Below are 18,217 nucleotides of genomic sequence, written 5' to 3' on the forward strand. Positions count from 1 at the left end.
ATATATATATATATAATGGCCTTTGTGGATTAGTTTTCTCTTCAGCTTAAGAGCAACAATTTGTGCATCTTCTGGTAGGCGAGGTAACGGCGTACAAATATGATGCAATTGCGTTGGAACGTTAATAGCTGGCCCCTGTATGCTCCTTTGTCTTCTTTTTGGTGGAGCAACCATTTTCATGAATTGGATTCGTTGACTAATGAGACATATTTCTAGTTGATTTAGGTCTTTCAATTCTTCTGGGATATCGGATAGTCGCAACTTGTTCGACCATGACTGCACCGGAACATTTCCTTTCTTCAAATTTCTGTCGCAGGTGTTGCATATCCAGACATCTCCCATACTGATATATTCATTCTGCTTACTGAAGACATCTTTCACTTGCAGCTTAGTTGGACGAGTATATTTAGAAATAACACACTTTGCAACTGATGCTCCGAACAGGAGACGGTGACAGACAGTGCAAACAAACACTGGCCCATGCTGTATTTTATCTTGAAACATTTTACAAACATCTTCGAAATCTACATTTGCTGATCTATTCTGTCGTATGGCTTTCTGTCTGTTTCTTGAGCTTTCTCTTCGCTTTTCACTTTGTCCTTGAGACTCAACTGCCCTGGCTTGTGGCCACGTTTGCTCTAGATCTATCTCTTCAAGTTTGGGTCTGTTCTGCATTCTCTACAGCCCTGGCTTGTCTCACTTTTACTCTATCACTTTCTCTTCTAGTTTGGGTCTGTTCTGCTGTCTCCACAGCCCTGGCTTGTGTCACGTTTGCTCGAGATCTATCTCTTCTAGTTTGCGTCTGTTCTGTTGTCTCTGTATTTCTAGCTTTTTCCACTCTTACTCTCGATCTATCTCTTCTATTTTGGGTCTGTTCTGTTGTTTCTGTATTTCTAACTTTTTCTACTCTAACTTTATCTCTTTCTCTTCTAGTTTGGCTCTGTTCTACGGTCTCTTCTAATCTGGCTTGTTTAACTCTCAAACAATCTCGTTCCTCTCTAATTTTTGTATCTGCATCAGTCTCTTTTTCTCGTTTCGTTGCAAGTAACTCACATGACTGATCTCGACGTTGTCGAGCACTTCTTGAATGTGATCATTGGTAAATCTGGTATTCACCTTCACGAATCTTCATCAGCAAATGTATGTTTCTATTTATGTTTTCCGCTGTTCTAAAGTACTGTATTATTGACTGTTTTTTCATCAATCAAAAATTGCCATTATCAGCAATTTTTAGCACATACAATCATTATTCTAACATTTGACAACGTTTAACGAGCGTTTTAAAACTTGTTATTGCTGACGTTACATAAATTATCATCTGACCAATCATAATATCACGTTTATGTACGTATTGCTGATGTTGCATATTATATGTACATACGCATTACTGACGTTAGCTGAGTTTGCAATTTATAAAAAACGTATGGACAACGAACATTGAATACGTTGACGCATGTAATTTTCAGTTGATAAAAAATGTCAATTTTAGAATACTTTAATGTTTGTGAAAAATACAATATATGAAACGATTTATTGAAACCAAAATGGCAACTCCAACTTCTTCAGACATTTCAGCGACACTTCCAGGCACTCCACAGCCACCTCCGCATGCAAAAATGTTTGTTTGCTTGAGAAATGTGAAAGCTCAACTGGAAGACATCAAACGCTCTGTGGCACAAACATTAGGTTATTTCTGCGCCGGACTACAAAATGATATCACCCAAAATCTGACTTCAGTTCTCGATAAAGTCAGAAGACTTCAGGTGTCAGTTACAGAGTTTGATGCTTTCAAACATGACGTAGCATATTTATTGTTGATGCCATTGTCACCATGAAACAATTTGTCATTGTAAGAAACAAAACAAGATCTAAATTTGCATTGTTTATTTCAATAAATAATTCTTTCAACAAAATTAACTTTTTTTTCCTATATATAAATATAATATCTGTCCTTAAATAATTGTCCGTCAAATTCACATTTTGTCACAAACATAATAATTTGCTTTATATCTAAACATAATTAAACAACATTTTATATGTCTAAATAAAGTTATTAAAAATCACATAAATCAAGTGATAATTGCAATATTAAATCATTGTCTATACCAACTGCAGAATCACAAGTCTGGTCTTTATGAAGAACACATAAATGTCTTTATGTAGACACAGAAATGTCTTTATCTTTATTCTACATATGTCTTTATGTAGAACACATTCGATGTATGAAGAATATTACGATTTTGCAGCAATCGCTTCGAATCGCGGCGTAGGATGTGGAATATTTTCCTGTGAAACTGTTGGTTTGCACACACTCTCAAAAGATCTATGCCACTTTTGCATAACGAAACATTCTTTCTTTGCATTATACGCTGTCTTCAATGATGGATCCTCGCTGCCATGATGCTTCAATTCAGCCAAATGTTTCTCATATGTTTTTGTTTTGTACACTTTCCCGCAGGTTTTACAAATAAATAATTTACCTATATACTTCCTTTCGTGACGACTAAAAGTGCAAGCAGACTTGTGATTTTCCACACATTTTACAAACAAACATTTTCCAAATTTTCAAAAATCCTTACATATAATAAATGGTTTTGTAGTACTATACGTTGTGCATCTGTAGCTTCTTTGTGTAGTTATATATTCTCCAACTGTTGTTATCTTCCTATTCCATTTTTTTTTTTGGGGGGGGGGATAAGGGTAATTCTCATACTGACATATAAAATGCCAGTCTGAGAGTCCCAAGCTGTCGCATTTAAGCACAGCTCTAAATGTAATTTATTATTTTCCCTTCATTTAGTCTTTGTGCGTATTGTTGCGAATTCGCGCCCGCCGGCGTGCGAGCGGCCATGTAACTCGAATCGCGGCACGTCGCCCACCGGACGGACAATTCCGTCGTGACCCTCTCGGACTAACGCCGGGAACTAGTCAGGGGTGGGCCTTTCGGCCTCACCACGATCGTGCCAATCGGCCCCCCGCGTGGGATAGGGTTATTCGCCAAATTTGACCTACCTAAGTACCCACACGGAGGGTCGACCGGGCGATCGCACCTCGCCGCAGGTCGACCCCGGACACGGGCCACTTAAGCAACCCGTTCCGTACTATCGGGATAACCGAGCGGTGTTATCGTCAACCTCGACGGTTCCGATTATTTAGCCCACTACCAACCCTTTACGTGAAGTAAGATGGAGATTCAATTAAAGAAAAGACGAAGCGAAACGGGAAAAACAGTTCAACATAAGGCACATTTATTCCGCGGCAAACGGAAAGCACACAAAAACAATTACAACAATTATGCAACAAAAGAAACACAACAATGCAGATCTACTAACGACTACGCGAGCACACGGCAACACTTGCACAGTTTTACTTTACAGACGGCGCCAACAACACATATACTCAAAAGCAAAAGAAAGGGGCCACCCTCAAATACAAGGGGACAGACGGGGCTGTGGGCCGAGACCGGGTGGAGCCTACCCGTCTTGTGATGAGCCGCAAATGTCGCGGCGTTGCCCCGACTCCGCGCTCCTCCGCGGGTTTCGTTGGCACTGCTTGGAATGGGGTGGGAACGGGGCCCCCTTTTCGCACTATCTCAGCACGGGGGGAAACGGGGGGTTGTTGATGCTCTGGGGAAAGAGGATAGCTGGCTTGCTTGGGTCCCGCGACGAGCGACTCCACTGCGACCTCGACCGCGTTCCCGGCTTCCCCTCTCTGCAGCTCCCCGACAGACTCCGAACCCTGACAGACCGACTCTCCTCCAGACCCGTCTTGACTGCTGCTGCCACACTCCGCCGCCGCCACACTTCTCCAACTCGCCCAAGCCCAAAACAGAAAACTGACTGAATTCGCCCCGCGCTCGGCGCTTTATAGTACGGCAGGAGAAACCATATGCAAGTTTCCAGATCAGGATGGGCTCGGGGGCGGAGCCACGCTCGCCCATTGGACGGAGGAAAAGTGGGCGTGAACCTCCCCTGATCCTCGAATTTGCATATATCGATTCCACTCCGACACGCCTGGAGGCGGGGCCAAATCGCCCCGCGCTTAATGATTGGACGGAACAGAAGTGGGCGTGTATCATTCCTGATCCGACTTCCCCTCGGAAAGGCCGCTTTTTGTACCCGCGCCTCAGCGCGCGCCCTGTACGAGGCCAGGACAGCCTGACGCTCGGCGCCCACAAGCGGCGCGGGAACGGCTGCAGAAGGAGAGGCGAAGGTGGTGGAGGGCCTAAAGTGGAGGTGATGGCCATGGCGACGCTTGGAATGGTGTTGATGCGATGTTTACGGGAGCGAGCCGTGACGGTGAAGGTCGTGGCTGTTGCGTTGTTGTTGTTGTGAAGCGGCGTTGCGGTTGGTGGTTGTAGTGTGATGGCGGTTGAGACGTGGTTGGTTCAAAATAAAAATAGAACAGAATAACGGCTATCTTAAAGGGTCGCAGCCCGAATGAATCACATTTATTCCCTCTAAACAACGGGTTTGGGGCTAACGACACATGTACTTACAGAGATATCTCACCTACGGGACCTGAATGGTGGTTTGCGAATTTCCTCAACCACAACACTACCCCCTCCCCTTTTTACAGACTCGTCCCGAGTCGTCAAATTCTCGTGTGCCATCATGTGTCGTTCTCCCCGAGTACGTTTTACCTACGGATCCCTGAGTGCGACATTCATGGTATTCATGTCCCCAAAATAAATAACCTGAGGGCTGAGTAACTAACTAAACAAACCCACTCACACGGACGACTTAAATAAAATTGCCGGGGCTAAGACATACATGCCGGGGCGCACTCATATGTACAGTACATCTTAACCTTAACTTACAAACTTTACACTAAACCATGGCCCAGGATCAATGGACTCTGAAAAAAGAAAGCAGTTAGCAGGGAGCCAGGCTGCTCGCATGCAGTCTCTGGCTCAAACAATGCAGGTGACAGGGAACGTGGCCGGCTGCTCACACGCAGTCCTCGGCCTCCCCTTTTGAACTGAACGCAGTGAACCACAACGGTGCATGGGCTGCACAAACGCAGTCTCCGTGCCAGCTCAAGTGGCACATGCAATGAGCACAACGGATGGATGGATGGATGGATGAATGGATGAATGCAAACACGGTGCACGGGCCGCCACTGCAGGCCCGTGTTGTAGCTGCCAACAGGGCAGTTCTTGCAGCTTGCAAACTGTTGCTTTGATCCTGGCGCACATGGAAATGAACAGGGGGGGGGGGGGCAAAGCAAAATTGAACGGGACTGGTGAATAGGGGCAGTGGGCATGGCATGGCAAAGGTGAGCAGGCAACCAAAGCCTGCAGAACAGGGCCGCTGCAGGGAAACACAGCCGGCAGATGAACTGGCTGGCACAGGCCTTGAAGCACAGCAGCTGCAGTCGATCCAGCCGGTACAGGCCTTGCAGCAAAACAACAGCTGCCGATGAAGTGGGCCGGCCTTTGCCTTGCAGTGGAGGTTGGTGGAGGGAGTGCGGTGGTGCCGGCCACTCAGAAGGCGGGCTCGGACCTGCCTACTGTCTCCTTCCCACCTATCACCTTTGCCTGTCACTGTCTATACCCACCCCCTTAATTTGTCAAACCCAATTTAGCCCCAACCTATTTTTTTGTTGTTTTTATTTTTACTTCCCCTCTATAAATCGTCCCTTAACCCCCTTTATCGTCCTTGTTCAGCTAATCTAGCCTACTCCCAACCCCTACGTTCCCTTCCCGGAGGGGAATAAGGGAGAGCTAGCGTCCTGTGTCGAGGCCCGACTCAAGCCCCAGGATGGCCTCCCCAGACTTCAGCGATCTTAACCCAAAGTGGGTCCAGCGGCCCACAACGAGAGCGAAGGGATGGATGGTGCGGAGGGGTACACTTCCTATCTACCCTAACGATTTAACTGTTAAACTACCCCGGGGCTTTCAACAAGCGCCTCTCGCTTAAACTATTGGTTCTATAAACCCAGATTCCCGTCGCCTGCGTTGGTGTCCTCACAATTTCAGGCCTCGCCCCCCAATTTTCTTTCCGTGCCCTCACACGGTCTCATGGCTGGGACGCGTGGCTCCCCTTGGCAGGCACGACTCTCTGCCGATTCCCCTACGATGGCACCCCCGGGCACTACACTGCCTCCGAGCCTACCAGCTCCCTAAACACCGGGGAGTGCCCTCTCTGGCGACTCCCCTGAAACGCACACGTGGCAGGCTGGCTTCCCGGGCCCCTTTCCGAGGGTCACCCATGCCCACAACACTGCCCACGCGGCTAATGGCGCCCCGGGCCCCCGCACCAAGCAGACGCACCTGTGCCCACTACGCTATCCCGGCCCCCCATGGGCCCTTGGCCTACTACGGCCGACTAGCCTGGTGCCCGGGGTACCCACTCAGGGATACTCACCTTTCGCAGCCACGCTCCCAGCCCGTCAACAGGGCTCCTGCACCCCTCCAAACGGGTTTCGAGCCTACTTTCCCACCAACAACAAAACGACTTCCATTTTTGTTAATTTGACTAACCCACTAACTCACTCTACACTGACCCCGGGGTCCCTTGGGCGGGAGTCACTCCTCCCCCCAATAACTCATCGCACCATGCATTCCCCATTCGCTCCACTCACACAGACCCGCTGTCCTCACTCACTCATCATGTCACAACACAACTCACCTCACCACCCACAACTCTTCAACACACTCACCGCTGAACTCTGCCATCCTTCTAACTAAATCCCCTAACTAACTCGTGCTCCCACGTCGTCCCTTAAACTACAGCACGTTCCTTTTAACACTACGTAGCTAAACTACGTCCCCTCTACACATTCACAAGTCTGTCACTGTCTCCAAATCTCTAAAATAACTTTCCCAACCTAAATCTGACTACAATCCCTCTAACTACGGGCCCCATGAGGACTTACCCCTGCCCCATGGAGCCGGTCTAACTAAGCTAACCCTTCCCCCTAACTAGTTTCCATCCTGTGCCCAGGTCAAGGGGATCATCCACCCCTTGCCCGGGAATCCTGTTCACCCGAAAGCGAGGCTTGCTGTTTTTGTTTTTTTTTTTAAATTGCGCAGCACCAGCGCGGCAACTCACAACCTGCGCACCAGCGCGGCAATTCACAGCCGCGCACCTTTGGCGTGACGTCATGGCAGCCGTTCGCGTCCCTCGTCCCTCTTGGACGGTACCATCCGGCATGGATTCACCCTCCTGCCGGATTCCAACCATACACGCAGCCATGACGTCACCCGGCGCATAAAAAAAACCACAAGCCTCACGTCTCGAGGGGTTCCCCACGTGAACACATGTGCTTTGCTCTTTGGAGCTTAACACACACGCCCGCGTGGAGAACCCGTCCGGTCCAAATTCCTAATCCTGCCTAAACTTTGTCCGTCCACGGGATCGCCAAATCCACCGCGTGCGTTTCCGGACCGGGTCTTCACTCCCGCAAGCGAGCACGTGGGGGCCTCGTGCGTTGCACAGCACGGACCTCGCGCTCGCTGCTGGGTGAACCCGGCACGGTCCCCGAAACAGCTACAGCCGCTACTCGGCTCTTGTCTCTCAATTGTCGTTGTCGTCTCCATTCCAACCCACGCACACCTGCGTGTTACGACGCTCACTCTCCACTCCATTACACTCACCCCGGGAGACGCAGCTGCATGTTCACACATGCCGACCGACATCTCCCTTACACACAGCGACCTCGCACACGCTGTCTCCCTCACACTCGGCCGTTCACTCACGCATGCCATTTCCCTCGCACACGTGGCTCCACTCACTCGCGGTCTTCCACTCACACGCGGGGGCACTCGCCCGCGGTGTCTCATCCACACACGGCGTGCTGGGAGCACGCCCTTCGGCACACTTGCCACCACACCACTCACACACGGGGTCGCTTCCACACATGGGGACACACTCACACCTTGCACCACACACGCAGGGACAACCACACTGGGGATTCGTGTCCCCACAAGGGTCTCCGGGGCCTCTATACCCCCCAAGCTCGGCGTGCACCCGTCCACAGCACCCCTCCCCTCGACCTCGCAAAGCACGACCGAACCCACCTGGTCGTGATTCGCCTCAAGGGGGCATACTCCCTCCCCCCGTTCCTGGAGGAGGCCATCCCACTGCTCACACTGGGTCTCCACCCAGTCCGCCAGCTCCCCCTTGTGGTCCTCCACTCCGTGTGTGTGTGTGTGTGTGTGTGTGTGTGTGTGTGTGTGTGTGTGTGTGTGTGTGTGTGTGTGTGTGTGTGTGTGTGTGTGTGTGTGTGTGTGTGTGTGTACGCGTGTGTGTACGCGTGTGTGTTCCTCACGACTACAAGTTCTCCCTCAAATTACCTTTTTGTGTGTTTTTATTGATATTATTCTTACCTAGGAGAAGAGCAAGGGAGCTCGGGTGCAGGGAAGATAGGAAGCGCGCGCGCGTCTCCAACCCCGTCTTCATCATGTAGTCTTCCCTCTATCGTTCCCATCTCCCGTGTCTCTGCCAACTCAGTCACCTCTTCCCTTGTTATCTCCGTTGTCTCAACTATTTTTATTTCCTTTGTCGTTACCTCGTGTCTCGTCTCACACGTTTCGGTCTCCCCATTTATTTTTTCCCTCTCGGTCACCGTCACGAGCCTCGCCCAACACGTCTCCCGAATTATTTTCTCCTTACCTGCCTCCACCGCGGGCCTGACAGCCGTTGCACTCCCTCCCAGCTCGTTCGCTCCCACACGTGGCGTCGCCATTTTTAAGCTCCCTCGGTTACTGCCTTCATGCCCACCTGCAGGCTTTGGCCCATGTTCTGCGTCTCACCCCGCATTTCTCTCATTTCTTCCTTCATTTTGAGTGCGTTTGTTTCCATACTCATTTTCATTTCGTTTGTGTTTGTATCCATTTTCGTTTTCACTTCGTTCATTTGCTTGTTCATGCCTTTTATTTCGTTTTTCATTTCATTTGTGTTTATATCCATCCTCGCTGTCATTGCCGCCAGCATGGCGCATAGCTGTGCCATGTCGGGTGCGGTTGGGTGAGCCGATTCGGCAAGGATCGGAGGGTTTTGGCGGAGAGGGGGAGGGGAGGTGTCATACACCGCGGCCGCCGCCGCACCTATTTCGGGCTCTGGGTTCAGTTGGGCGAGTTCGTCCTGTACAACCAACATTTCCTGCTCGGGGTTTTCATCCTGGACCATGGATTCTACACATTCTAAATCCATTTCTAATACCCCTGGCTCCCGCTTGCCTTGAGACTCCATCTTATTTCTCGTAAGGGGTTAATTTAACTCGCTCGTAATTTGGAGGGAATCGGGGGTCGCTCCTCTCACCCCTGGACCGATTCCCGTGAATTTAGCTGGAGACAGGAGAGCCCGTTTTCCCGCTCTCCGACACCAGTGCCGCGAGGAGGGGGATGAGTTTGTGTCCCACGACCTGACACCAGTGTCGCGAATTCGCGCCCGCCGGCGTGCGAGCGGCCACGTAACTCGAATCGCGGAACGTCGCCCACCGGACAGACAATTCCGTCGTGACCCTCTCGGACTAACGCCGGGAACTAGTCACGGGTGGGCCTTTCGGCCTCACCACGATCGTGCCAATCGGCCCCCCGCGTGGGATAGGGTTGTTCGCCAAATTCGACCTACCTAAGTACCCACACGGAGGGTAGACCGGGCGATCGCACCTCGCCGCAGGTCGACCCCGGACACGGGCCACTTAAGCGACCCATTCCGTACTATCGGGATAACCGAGCGGTGTTATCGTCAACCTCGACGGTTCCGATTAATTATCGGGCGTATTTAGCCCACTACCAACCCTTTACGTGAAGTAAGATGGAGATTCAATGAAAGAAAAGACGAAGCGAAACGGGAAAAACAGTTCAACATGAGGCACATTTATTCCGCGGCAAACGGAAAGCACTCGTATACAATTACAACAATTATGCACCAAAAGCAAATGTAACAAAAGGAACACAACAATGCAGATCTACTACCGACTACGCGAGCACACGGCAACGCTTACAGTTTTACTTTACAGACGGCGCCGACAACACATATACTCAAAAGCAAAAGAAAGGGGCCACCCTCAAATACAAGGGGACAGACGGGGCTGTGGGCCGAGACTGGGTGGAGCCTACCCGTCTTGTGATGAGCCGAAAATGTCGCGGCGGTGCCCCGACTCCGCGCTCCTCCGCGGGTTTCGTTGGCACTGCTTGGAATGGGATGGGAATGGGGCCCCCTTTTCGCACTATCTCAGCGCGGGGGGGGGGGAACGGGGGGTTGTTGATGCTCTGGGGAAAGAGGATAGCTGGATTGCTTGGGTCCCGCGACGAGCGACTCCACTGCGACCTCGACCGCGTTCCCGGCCGCAGAAGTAGAGGCGAAGGTGGTGGAGGGCCTAAAGTGGCGGTGATGGCCATGGCGACGCTTGGAATGGCGGTGATGCGATGTTTACGGGAGCGAGCCGTGACGGTAAAGGTCATGGCTGTTGGTGTTGTTGTTGTGAAGCGGCGTTGCGGTTGGTGGTTGTGGTGTGATGGCGGTTGAGACGTGGTTGGTTCAAAATAAAAATAGAACAGAAAAACAGCTATCTTAAAGGGTCGCAGCCCGAATGAATCGCATTTATTCCCTCTAAACAACGGGTTTGGGGCTAACTACACATGTACTTACAGAGATATCTCACCTACGGGACCTGAATGGTGGTTTGCGAATTTCCTCAACCACGACAGTATATTATGTGTCGTATTTCTTCGTCTTCTTGAATTATTGGTCATGTGTATTTCTTCTCAAGTTGGTTGTATATGGACGTGCATATGGTTCCTTTGCACATAACTTCTTTAAGATCTTTGGGATGATTGTGGCTCTTCGTATAATAAACGCTGCTTGTTCTCTTGCAGGTAAATCATGTTGCTGTGGTAAAAGGGCTTCTTTTATATCTCTTTGTATCTTGGGATGATCTAGACATTTTATCAGATAATGTGTTGGGCTGTATTTTCCATCACATCTGATGCATCTAGTTTCACATTTTCAATCATAGCTTCTGGTATACAGGTTGAACCTCATTTTTTCTTGTCTGAGTATCTCTGAGTCTGTGCTCTATGAGTGTGTTATCCTCCACACTTGTTTTGAGATACCACGCTATTGTTTCTTTTGTCTTTATCTGTTCTATGTGTTTGTTGACAAGTTCATTGCTGTGATTTTGTAGGAGTTGTTTGTAACTTCCCATAGTTTGCTCACAGTGTTGTACATTCTGTAGATCCGCCGCTTCAGACACCATGTTGTCTACCGGTTCGTTCCCAATTATTCTGACGTGGCTTGGCACCCAGTGGAAAGTAATGCTTCTGTTTTCTTCTGATAATTTGTTTGATATCCGTAGAATTTCATTTGAGGCTTCTGGATATTCTGTATTCCTTATGTTTTGTAGGGTCTGTAACGCCGCCATGGAATCTGTATGAAGGACTAGATGTTGGTTGACTTTTTCATTTGTTTGAAACCAATCTATAGCTTCTTTGATGGCCATGAGTTCTGCCAGTGTTATAGGTGTGTTATCTGGGAGTCTTCCGAAGTCTATGGTTTCCTTCTCTGTGACAACTGCCCATGACGTAATTCCGTTTTTCTTTCTAGTGGCGTCAGTATATACATGTTTTGTTCCAGGACACTTCAGCTGTTCAATTCTTTTGTTGGCTTCTATTGCAGCTGTTTCTGGTGATGTTTTCTTGTTTACATCATGAATAATGAGTATGCTTAACTCTTTATTTTCCCATGGCACAGTTAATTCAAACGCCGCTTGGCTCAGCTTTGGGATCTTGTATTCATTTTGTATTCTGGTCATGGCAATTGTCCAGGTTATTGCTGGAAAGACTTCTGGGTCTTTGACCAAGTCTCTTTCAATACTCTTGACTGCTTCCGTTGTATTCTCTTTAGTGCCTTTTCTTACTATATATTTAGCCGCTTCTTCTCTTATTAGGATTGATGCTGGCAGTATATTTGCTTCTTTGAAAACCAATAAAGATCTTGCTTCTCTTGGTAGTTCCAAGGCTATTTTATCGCTGTCTTCTGAATGATCCATATATCTATGGATCATTTATTATTCAACGTTTATTATCCCTTTTTAATGACCTTGATAATGGTGTTTACTAATTATAGGATTTGACAACGTTTCTTGAAACGTATCACTGACGTTAGCTGAGTTCGCATTTTCATTCAAACCACGTTTTAAGTACGTCTTCCTGATGGTACTTATTATATGTAACCAATCATAATGTTTATTGTTTTGTTTGCCTTTTCAATTATTCTGTTTATGCACCTATCTCTGTAATTCACTGTGTATGCACATTCTAGTGATTACCAATGAGAACAACGAACATCCATTACATTCCAAAATCGAATTATTGATAAATTCTTCAACTTTATTGCAAGGAATTTTTCTGTTTTCATTGTAACCGAATGTATCAGCTAGAGCACCATCCGATGTGATCATTTATCAAACTCAATGTAAAGTATTGTCATAGTGTATTTGCAACCTTATGAAGTATATGTTATAGTTTTCATTTGTCTTTTATGTACAATATTTTGGTATAGGCACACATATGGTGTCCCTCATCCCGACACCTAGCGACTGGTGTCATAAACAATGCAAACTCAGCTAACGTCAGTGATACGTTTTCATGATAACATCATAACACAACTCGTCATGTTTTGTTTTTTGCGATGTGCAACACACCATAATTATCCTTCATAATAAATGGCATTTTAAAATGATATTTTTTCTGAAGCATTCCTTCGAGTTGATCGATATAATGATTTTCACCACGTTTCACTTCTGCTCTTCCATATCTCTATCTCTAAATATATAACAATACTATTCAAAAGAGGCTTGGACAAATCCGTTTGGCCACATGGTATTATCAAAGACTCTATTTGGGAGATTTTTTAGGATGAATAAAATGTAAAAAAAAAAAACATGTTTGTTTGTCTTCTTGGATGATGTAGTCTGATGTTTATTATCAAGTGCACCACGCACTATTTAAACCACGGGTACTTGAAGCTTGTAAATTATGTTGATTTGATATATTATAACACATGTTTGATAGGTGTGGGTAGATTGATAATAAAAATTAATTATACAGGCCATATCTACACTCTACAGACATATGCGACCAGCTCTAGACTAACATAATTTACAAGTTTCAAGTACCCGTGATTTAAACATTTATCACATTCAAGCATTATAATGTCATTGGTCAAAATTACATATTTTCCATTATAAATCAAAAAAGGTTTGGAATATGCGTGTTTACTATAGAAGACAAATATCAAGCCCTTTATTGGCTTTCATTTGACACCATGACATTTGACCTTACATGGCCTTGAAAGGTCAAAATCATTTTACGATCATAACTTCGTCAAACATGGTTTAATTGACTTCAAGCTAAGAAGAAAATATTCCATATTCTATTCCTTATAATCAACATTCAGGTTAAGGATGTATCAAATTTTAATTTGATCCCCAAAATAACTTTATGCCTTAAATGGGCGGGATTTGCTGTGCCTGGTTTTTATTTATTTTTTTTTAGCACTTTACAATAACAAAGATTTGCCAGCCATTGTTGGAGAAGCAAGTAGGAAATTGTATCACAACTTCTGCGATGTGAACAAAAGCAAGGCAAGAGGTCTTGTGGGTGCCATGTTCTCAGCTATGTGGATCAGCTCAAAGAGGGCTACAAATCTGACGTGGGATTAGCTGCTAATTCTCGTGATAGATCGTGAAGATTGCAAGAAACTAGTCATAAATAACCGAGTTCGCTCAAAAAAAGATGACGACTACCCAAACTGATTCACAGCAACTGTTGCAGCAATATCGTAAGCATACCAAGCTGGAACCATGCATCTACACATCCATGGTGTTATACTCCATGTCAAAAAAAGGCCAAAGGAATGCTGTGAAGTAAATAGTAAATAGTGAAGCCACACACCTGCGTTGAGTCACACCTCTTTGCATTGTGCCACACTTACCTCATCCACGTAGGCGAAAGAATCCTCACGAAAGCAGTTTGTTCTTGCAGGCCCGACTAACTGTTCTGCCTGTTTTCATGGTTTGCTGTTTACGTTTCTCATTTAATTACCCACAATGCTTTCATTCAAAGAGGACAACATCAGCGCTTTGTTGCTTTACTCTCACCCTGCTGAGATTTCACAACAGCGGTTGTCTTTACTTTGTACCTTTTGTTTGCCAATTGCCATAATTATTCCTTTATCATGTACTGAAGATTGTCATGCCTGATTCAGACAGACATCCCTATCTACCGACTTTATTAGTTTGTGAAGTTTTATTTTTATTTTTTTCTTACAGGGTCTAAGATTAATGGAAGAGCTGTTTGAGATCAATATTGTGCACACGCATTCAGAGAGAAACACGAGACGACGCACGACTTGAATTCCAGGTGAACACACCTGTGCACTGAGGAAAGGCAACTTGTGATCCGAAACGGGTTGTTGGAGTTTTCACGGAAGGTAAGTTTTTATTTTTCTTTCTTGGATATTGTCGAGGCTCTGACTTGGAGACTTGGACAATCGAGGTGTAGGGGAGGGCACAGGGTAGGTGGCCAAGATGGATAGAGGTACAAACTGTCAATTGTAGAAGTTGAAGGAAAAACTGGTAATTTGGAAAGGTTGCTTGGCGACGGTTTATGGGGAGAGAAAAGATTAAAGACAAGCTGGGAGGCGACGATGGTTCGTGAGCATTATTGAACAATGCCACGACAGGTACAATTGAGTTAGTGGAAGCTTTTGAAACCCTACCGTAAAAACCTATCTCTTCCGTCAAAATTGACCAAATCAAATCGTATTTTTTTTATATGTTGTACTTATGGACATTACGCACAACTTCGAGGAAATGAAATAGCGAGAAAAAAAATGAAAATAAGTAAAAAGTTCAAGTGGGCATGGGACGCCCCTCATACAAAAAGACACAACTCGACCATGATATCTAGCTTGTCTCCAAGTTTCATCAAGATCGCATCAAACGTCACGGAGCTATGCTCTGGAGAGAGTCACAAACAGACACACAGACACAACGAAAATAGTGGTCACTGCTGGTGCCTGCGAACCAAAAAAACCTCTTATCGATTGCATTAAGACTGATAGGATGGTTTCGACCTTAGAGGTACGTGCACTCACTGCTTGGCCGTCTAGCCTGGGTTTGAATATCGACTCAGCTATAAACTATCATCCTGGTGTTTCACAGGCAGCTGATTCATCAATGCGTGCCGTCCCTCAGACGGAAATGAAATGGGTGTCCTGCCTGCCGGATTAGTTGGTGGATGTTGAAGATCCTGCGGTTTTCTTTGCAAAGAATTGAGAGTTATCGCCGGCACCATGAACAAATTAGAAATTCCTGCTCCAACTCGCAGAGGGGCACTGCATCAGCCAATGACGCTTCCTCAGCAGCCTCATCTGCGAATGAACGATCGAATATACGAATGAACGATCGATTAAACTCTTCACCGTTGCCCCAACGCTCTTGAGATGTGTGGCTGCTGTTGGATAGATGTCCTTTAATCGACGTCTGTCCAGTGTTGGTGTGTTCCCCGATGTTCGTGTTCGTGGCTTTTCCACGGGATTTCACGATAAAGAGTTCTTTGTAACCGCGAAGAACATGCTTGAACTCCGGTGCGTTTAATGAAACATCAGTCTGGATTTTCCTGATTTTATTCAAATATCCTGACATGGTGAAAAATTCCAAAACATCAATAATGATTTCTTTTTATGATTATTCAATAAAGCAAAAGGGGTTAAATGGATGAAAGTGTAAAGGTTTGGGAACGTGAGGAATGATAAAGGTTCGTATTGTATCTCCTTAACCCGACAACAGTAAAATACTATACGGTATCAAAGGCATTGTGACGTCACAACTGTGGCTTTCTCTGAATTGTTACAAATTCTAAGGGTAATAAAATGCATGGTTGTGCACTACATCAACACATCCTAATTGGTCATGTATGCACTTTACAACAGCAACCCAGACAAAAGTGATGCTCAGAAGGAAGTTCCATTTGTGCTCAGTTTCATGGAGAGGGCCTGGCTCCCAGCTGGTGGGCTTCGGGGTTCAACATCCGGTGTTAGCCAAAACTTGACCAACGTTGACCCAGGCAGTTTACGCCAATCAGCTTGATCTTCTGTGGTCGAGCAGCTAAATGGGACGTGATCGACGTGGCGTCGGACCAGCCCCCGCCAACCCCCCTTCCTGTGACGGAATGGGTCTGCTCGGCCATTATCCGTTTCTTTTGGTGTCAAAGTACATCTCACGTATCATGTGTTTCATGGTAAAGCTAAACTCCACTAAAAAGGCTTAACTAATCCAATCGGTGTGTGCACAGTGTGCAGCTTTTGGTCAAAGCAGCTTGCATTCTGCTACACCCTATTACGTATGTGGGTTGGGGGTACAAGTGACAGAAGGGAAATATTTGGAAGAATGTAAGGGGGCAGTGGGAGGATTCCGGAATGTTTGCGTGTGTAATAAATAGATGACCTTTTTGCAAACTTGCTCAGCAGCTCTGACTTTTTTTTTAATTTAATCTTTAAAAGCCACCATGGGGTCTAGATTATAACCACAATGCAATAGAATTTTGTATTCACAATTTCCAACTAATTAGGCAAATATAACCAAACGATGAGCTTATCTCACTTGGAGCACTGTATAAAATGTAATATAATACAAAAAAATTATTTGTATCCATATATAGAATGATATCATATAGCATCCCATTATCACCGATATTACAATACAGCAGTAGTATAATATACAATCAAATATAAATACAAAAAAATATGGTAATACAACTGTGTATAATACATGATCGTGCCAGTGTTGTACTTGGAAGAGTGCAGGGTTGAACAATCGTAGCGTGTTGGGTTTGTGCAGGTGTGACGTGTACCATGAGGTCCTCTGTACACCTGTCGATCTCATTTGGGTTCTCCATCGCGTTTCCAAGCGAATGGCGAGGTGGGCTCTCCCGCTCCTCCAGACCCCTCGAGACTGTGACACACGGACGATTGGAAAGTGAGATGTCAGGCAGAGAAAGGAGGAAGCACGTGAGCAAGGCGAAGTGATGGACTGGATGGACATATTGGTGAGAAAATGATCAGTGAAATGATTTATCCGTATACGCTCTTCCAAATGAAGAGTCCACACAGGTAGAATAGAAGAGTTGTGGATGAACGGGGTCTCGGATAAAAACCACAAAGCATGCAAGTGGGACTTCAATCTGCGTTGGTTTTTAGCTCGCCTGTTCGAAGAACAGAGAGCAATAGCGATACCCCCAGCGTGAGCATCAGCGTCAGCATGAGCGTGAAAATGTTAAAGTTTTTGGTGCAAGTTATTTCCTTTCTAATGTTTTTATCTACCACACTATTTTTTTACTGATTACAATATACAAATACATATATTGCTTTGAAATTATTTGGATCAGACTTCACTGCAATGCTTTATAAAAAATATTATTAGACTAGTCTTTTAAAAACTATAAATGTATAAACAGGCGAGCGTTAGGTGGCTTTGAAACAAACTCTCTGGTTAACGATGATGTCACATTACAGCTGCTGCGGAGATGGAAGGGACTCCGGTTGGAAAACCTTGAGGCAGTTTTAAGATCGGCGAAAAGGAAAGGTGTATTAACAACTTGTACATCAATCACAAGTACGATAAAGACACGAGCAAAATTCACTGAACGTCAACATTTACCACTTCCAGTTCTGGTTCCGTTGCATGTGGACGTCTGGATCAGCAATTCCTCCTTCCATCCATCCATCCATTGGGACCATACTCTATGCAGAGTGTTGGTGCTGCGCAAGCAGTCACCTTGGCTATTGGACACAATCCTGGACGGGTCGCCACTCCGACATAGGATACCAGCCTGCTGGCACTCATTTTGCCGACCTCGGAAGGATGACAGGAAGAGTGAACTCCACCTGGTATTAAGCCAACACCAGGTATTCCAACTTCCAGTTCATCAAAACCAAGTTTTCCGGACCAGATCTGTCATGTTTTTCTGTTGTATTTTTGTCCCTGTGTTGCCGTTTGTGATATCGTTTAATTTTCGTGTTAAACCGTACATTGTGTGCTGTATGGCCAAATTTGTGTCCCTGTGAGCGTTTGGCCAACTTGTCAAGGCCTCTACGAGTTGATGTGCAAATTCTCTCTCTGCTGCGATGCTCTGCTTAAAAATTGATTTAAAAACTAGAACAGCACTCTTCGACGTCGCCCGATATGCCTCCGTCCACATTAT

General features: G+C 46.1%; 1 protein-coding gene across 2 annotated transcripts in view; it reads right to left on the reverse strand.

The window, feature by feature from the left end:
- Window positions 1–15,625: 15,625 nt before the first annotated feature.
- Window positions 15,626–18,217, reverse strand: part of LOC147016368 (neural cell adhesion molecule 2-like) — a 79,531-nt gene continuing 76,939 nt past the window's right edge. For both annotated transcript variants that reach the window (XM_085844989.1, XM_085844988.1), the window contains exon 19: window positions 15,626–16,968. In XM_085844989.1, coding sequence (XP_085701115.1) covers window positions 16,896–16,968 — 73 coding nt within the window. In that variant the 3' untranslated portion in view covers window positions 15,626–16,895. The remainder of the gene's footprint in view (window positions 16,969–18,217) is intronic.

This window comes from Eptatretus burgeri, chromosome 11 (genome assembly GCF_056783735.1).
Source record: "Eptatretus burgeri isolate ZD-2024b chromosome 11, Ebu_testis_v1, whole genome shotgun sequence".
Taxonomy (NCBI): domain Eukaryota; kingdom Metazoa; phylum Chordata; class Myxini; order Myxiniformes; family Myxinidae; genus Eptatretus; species Eptatretus burgeri.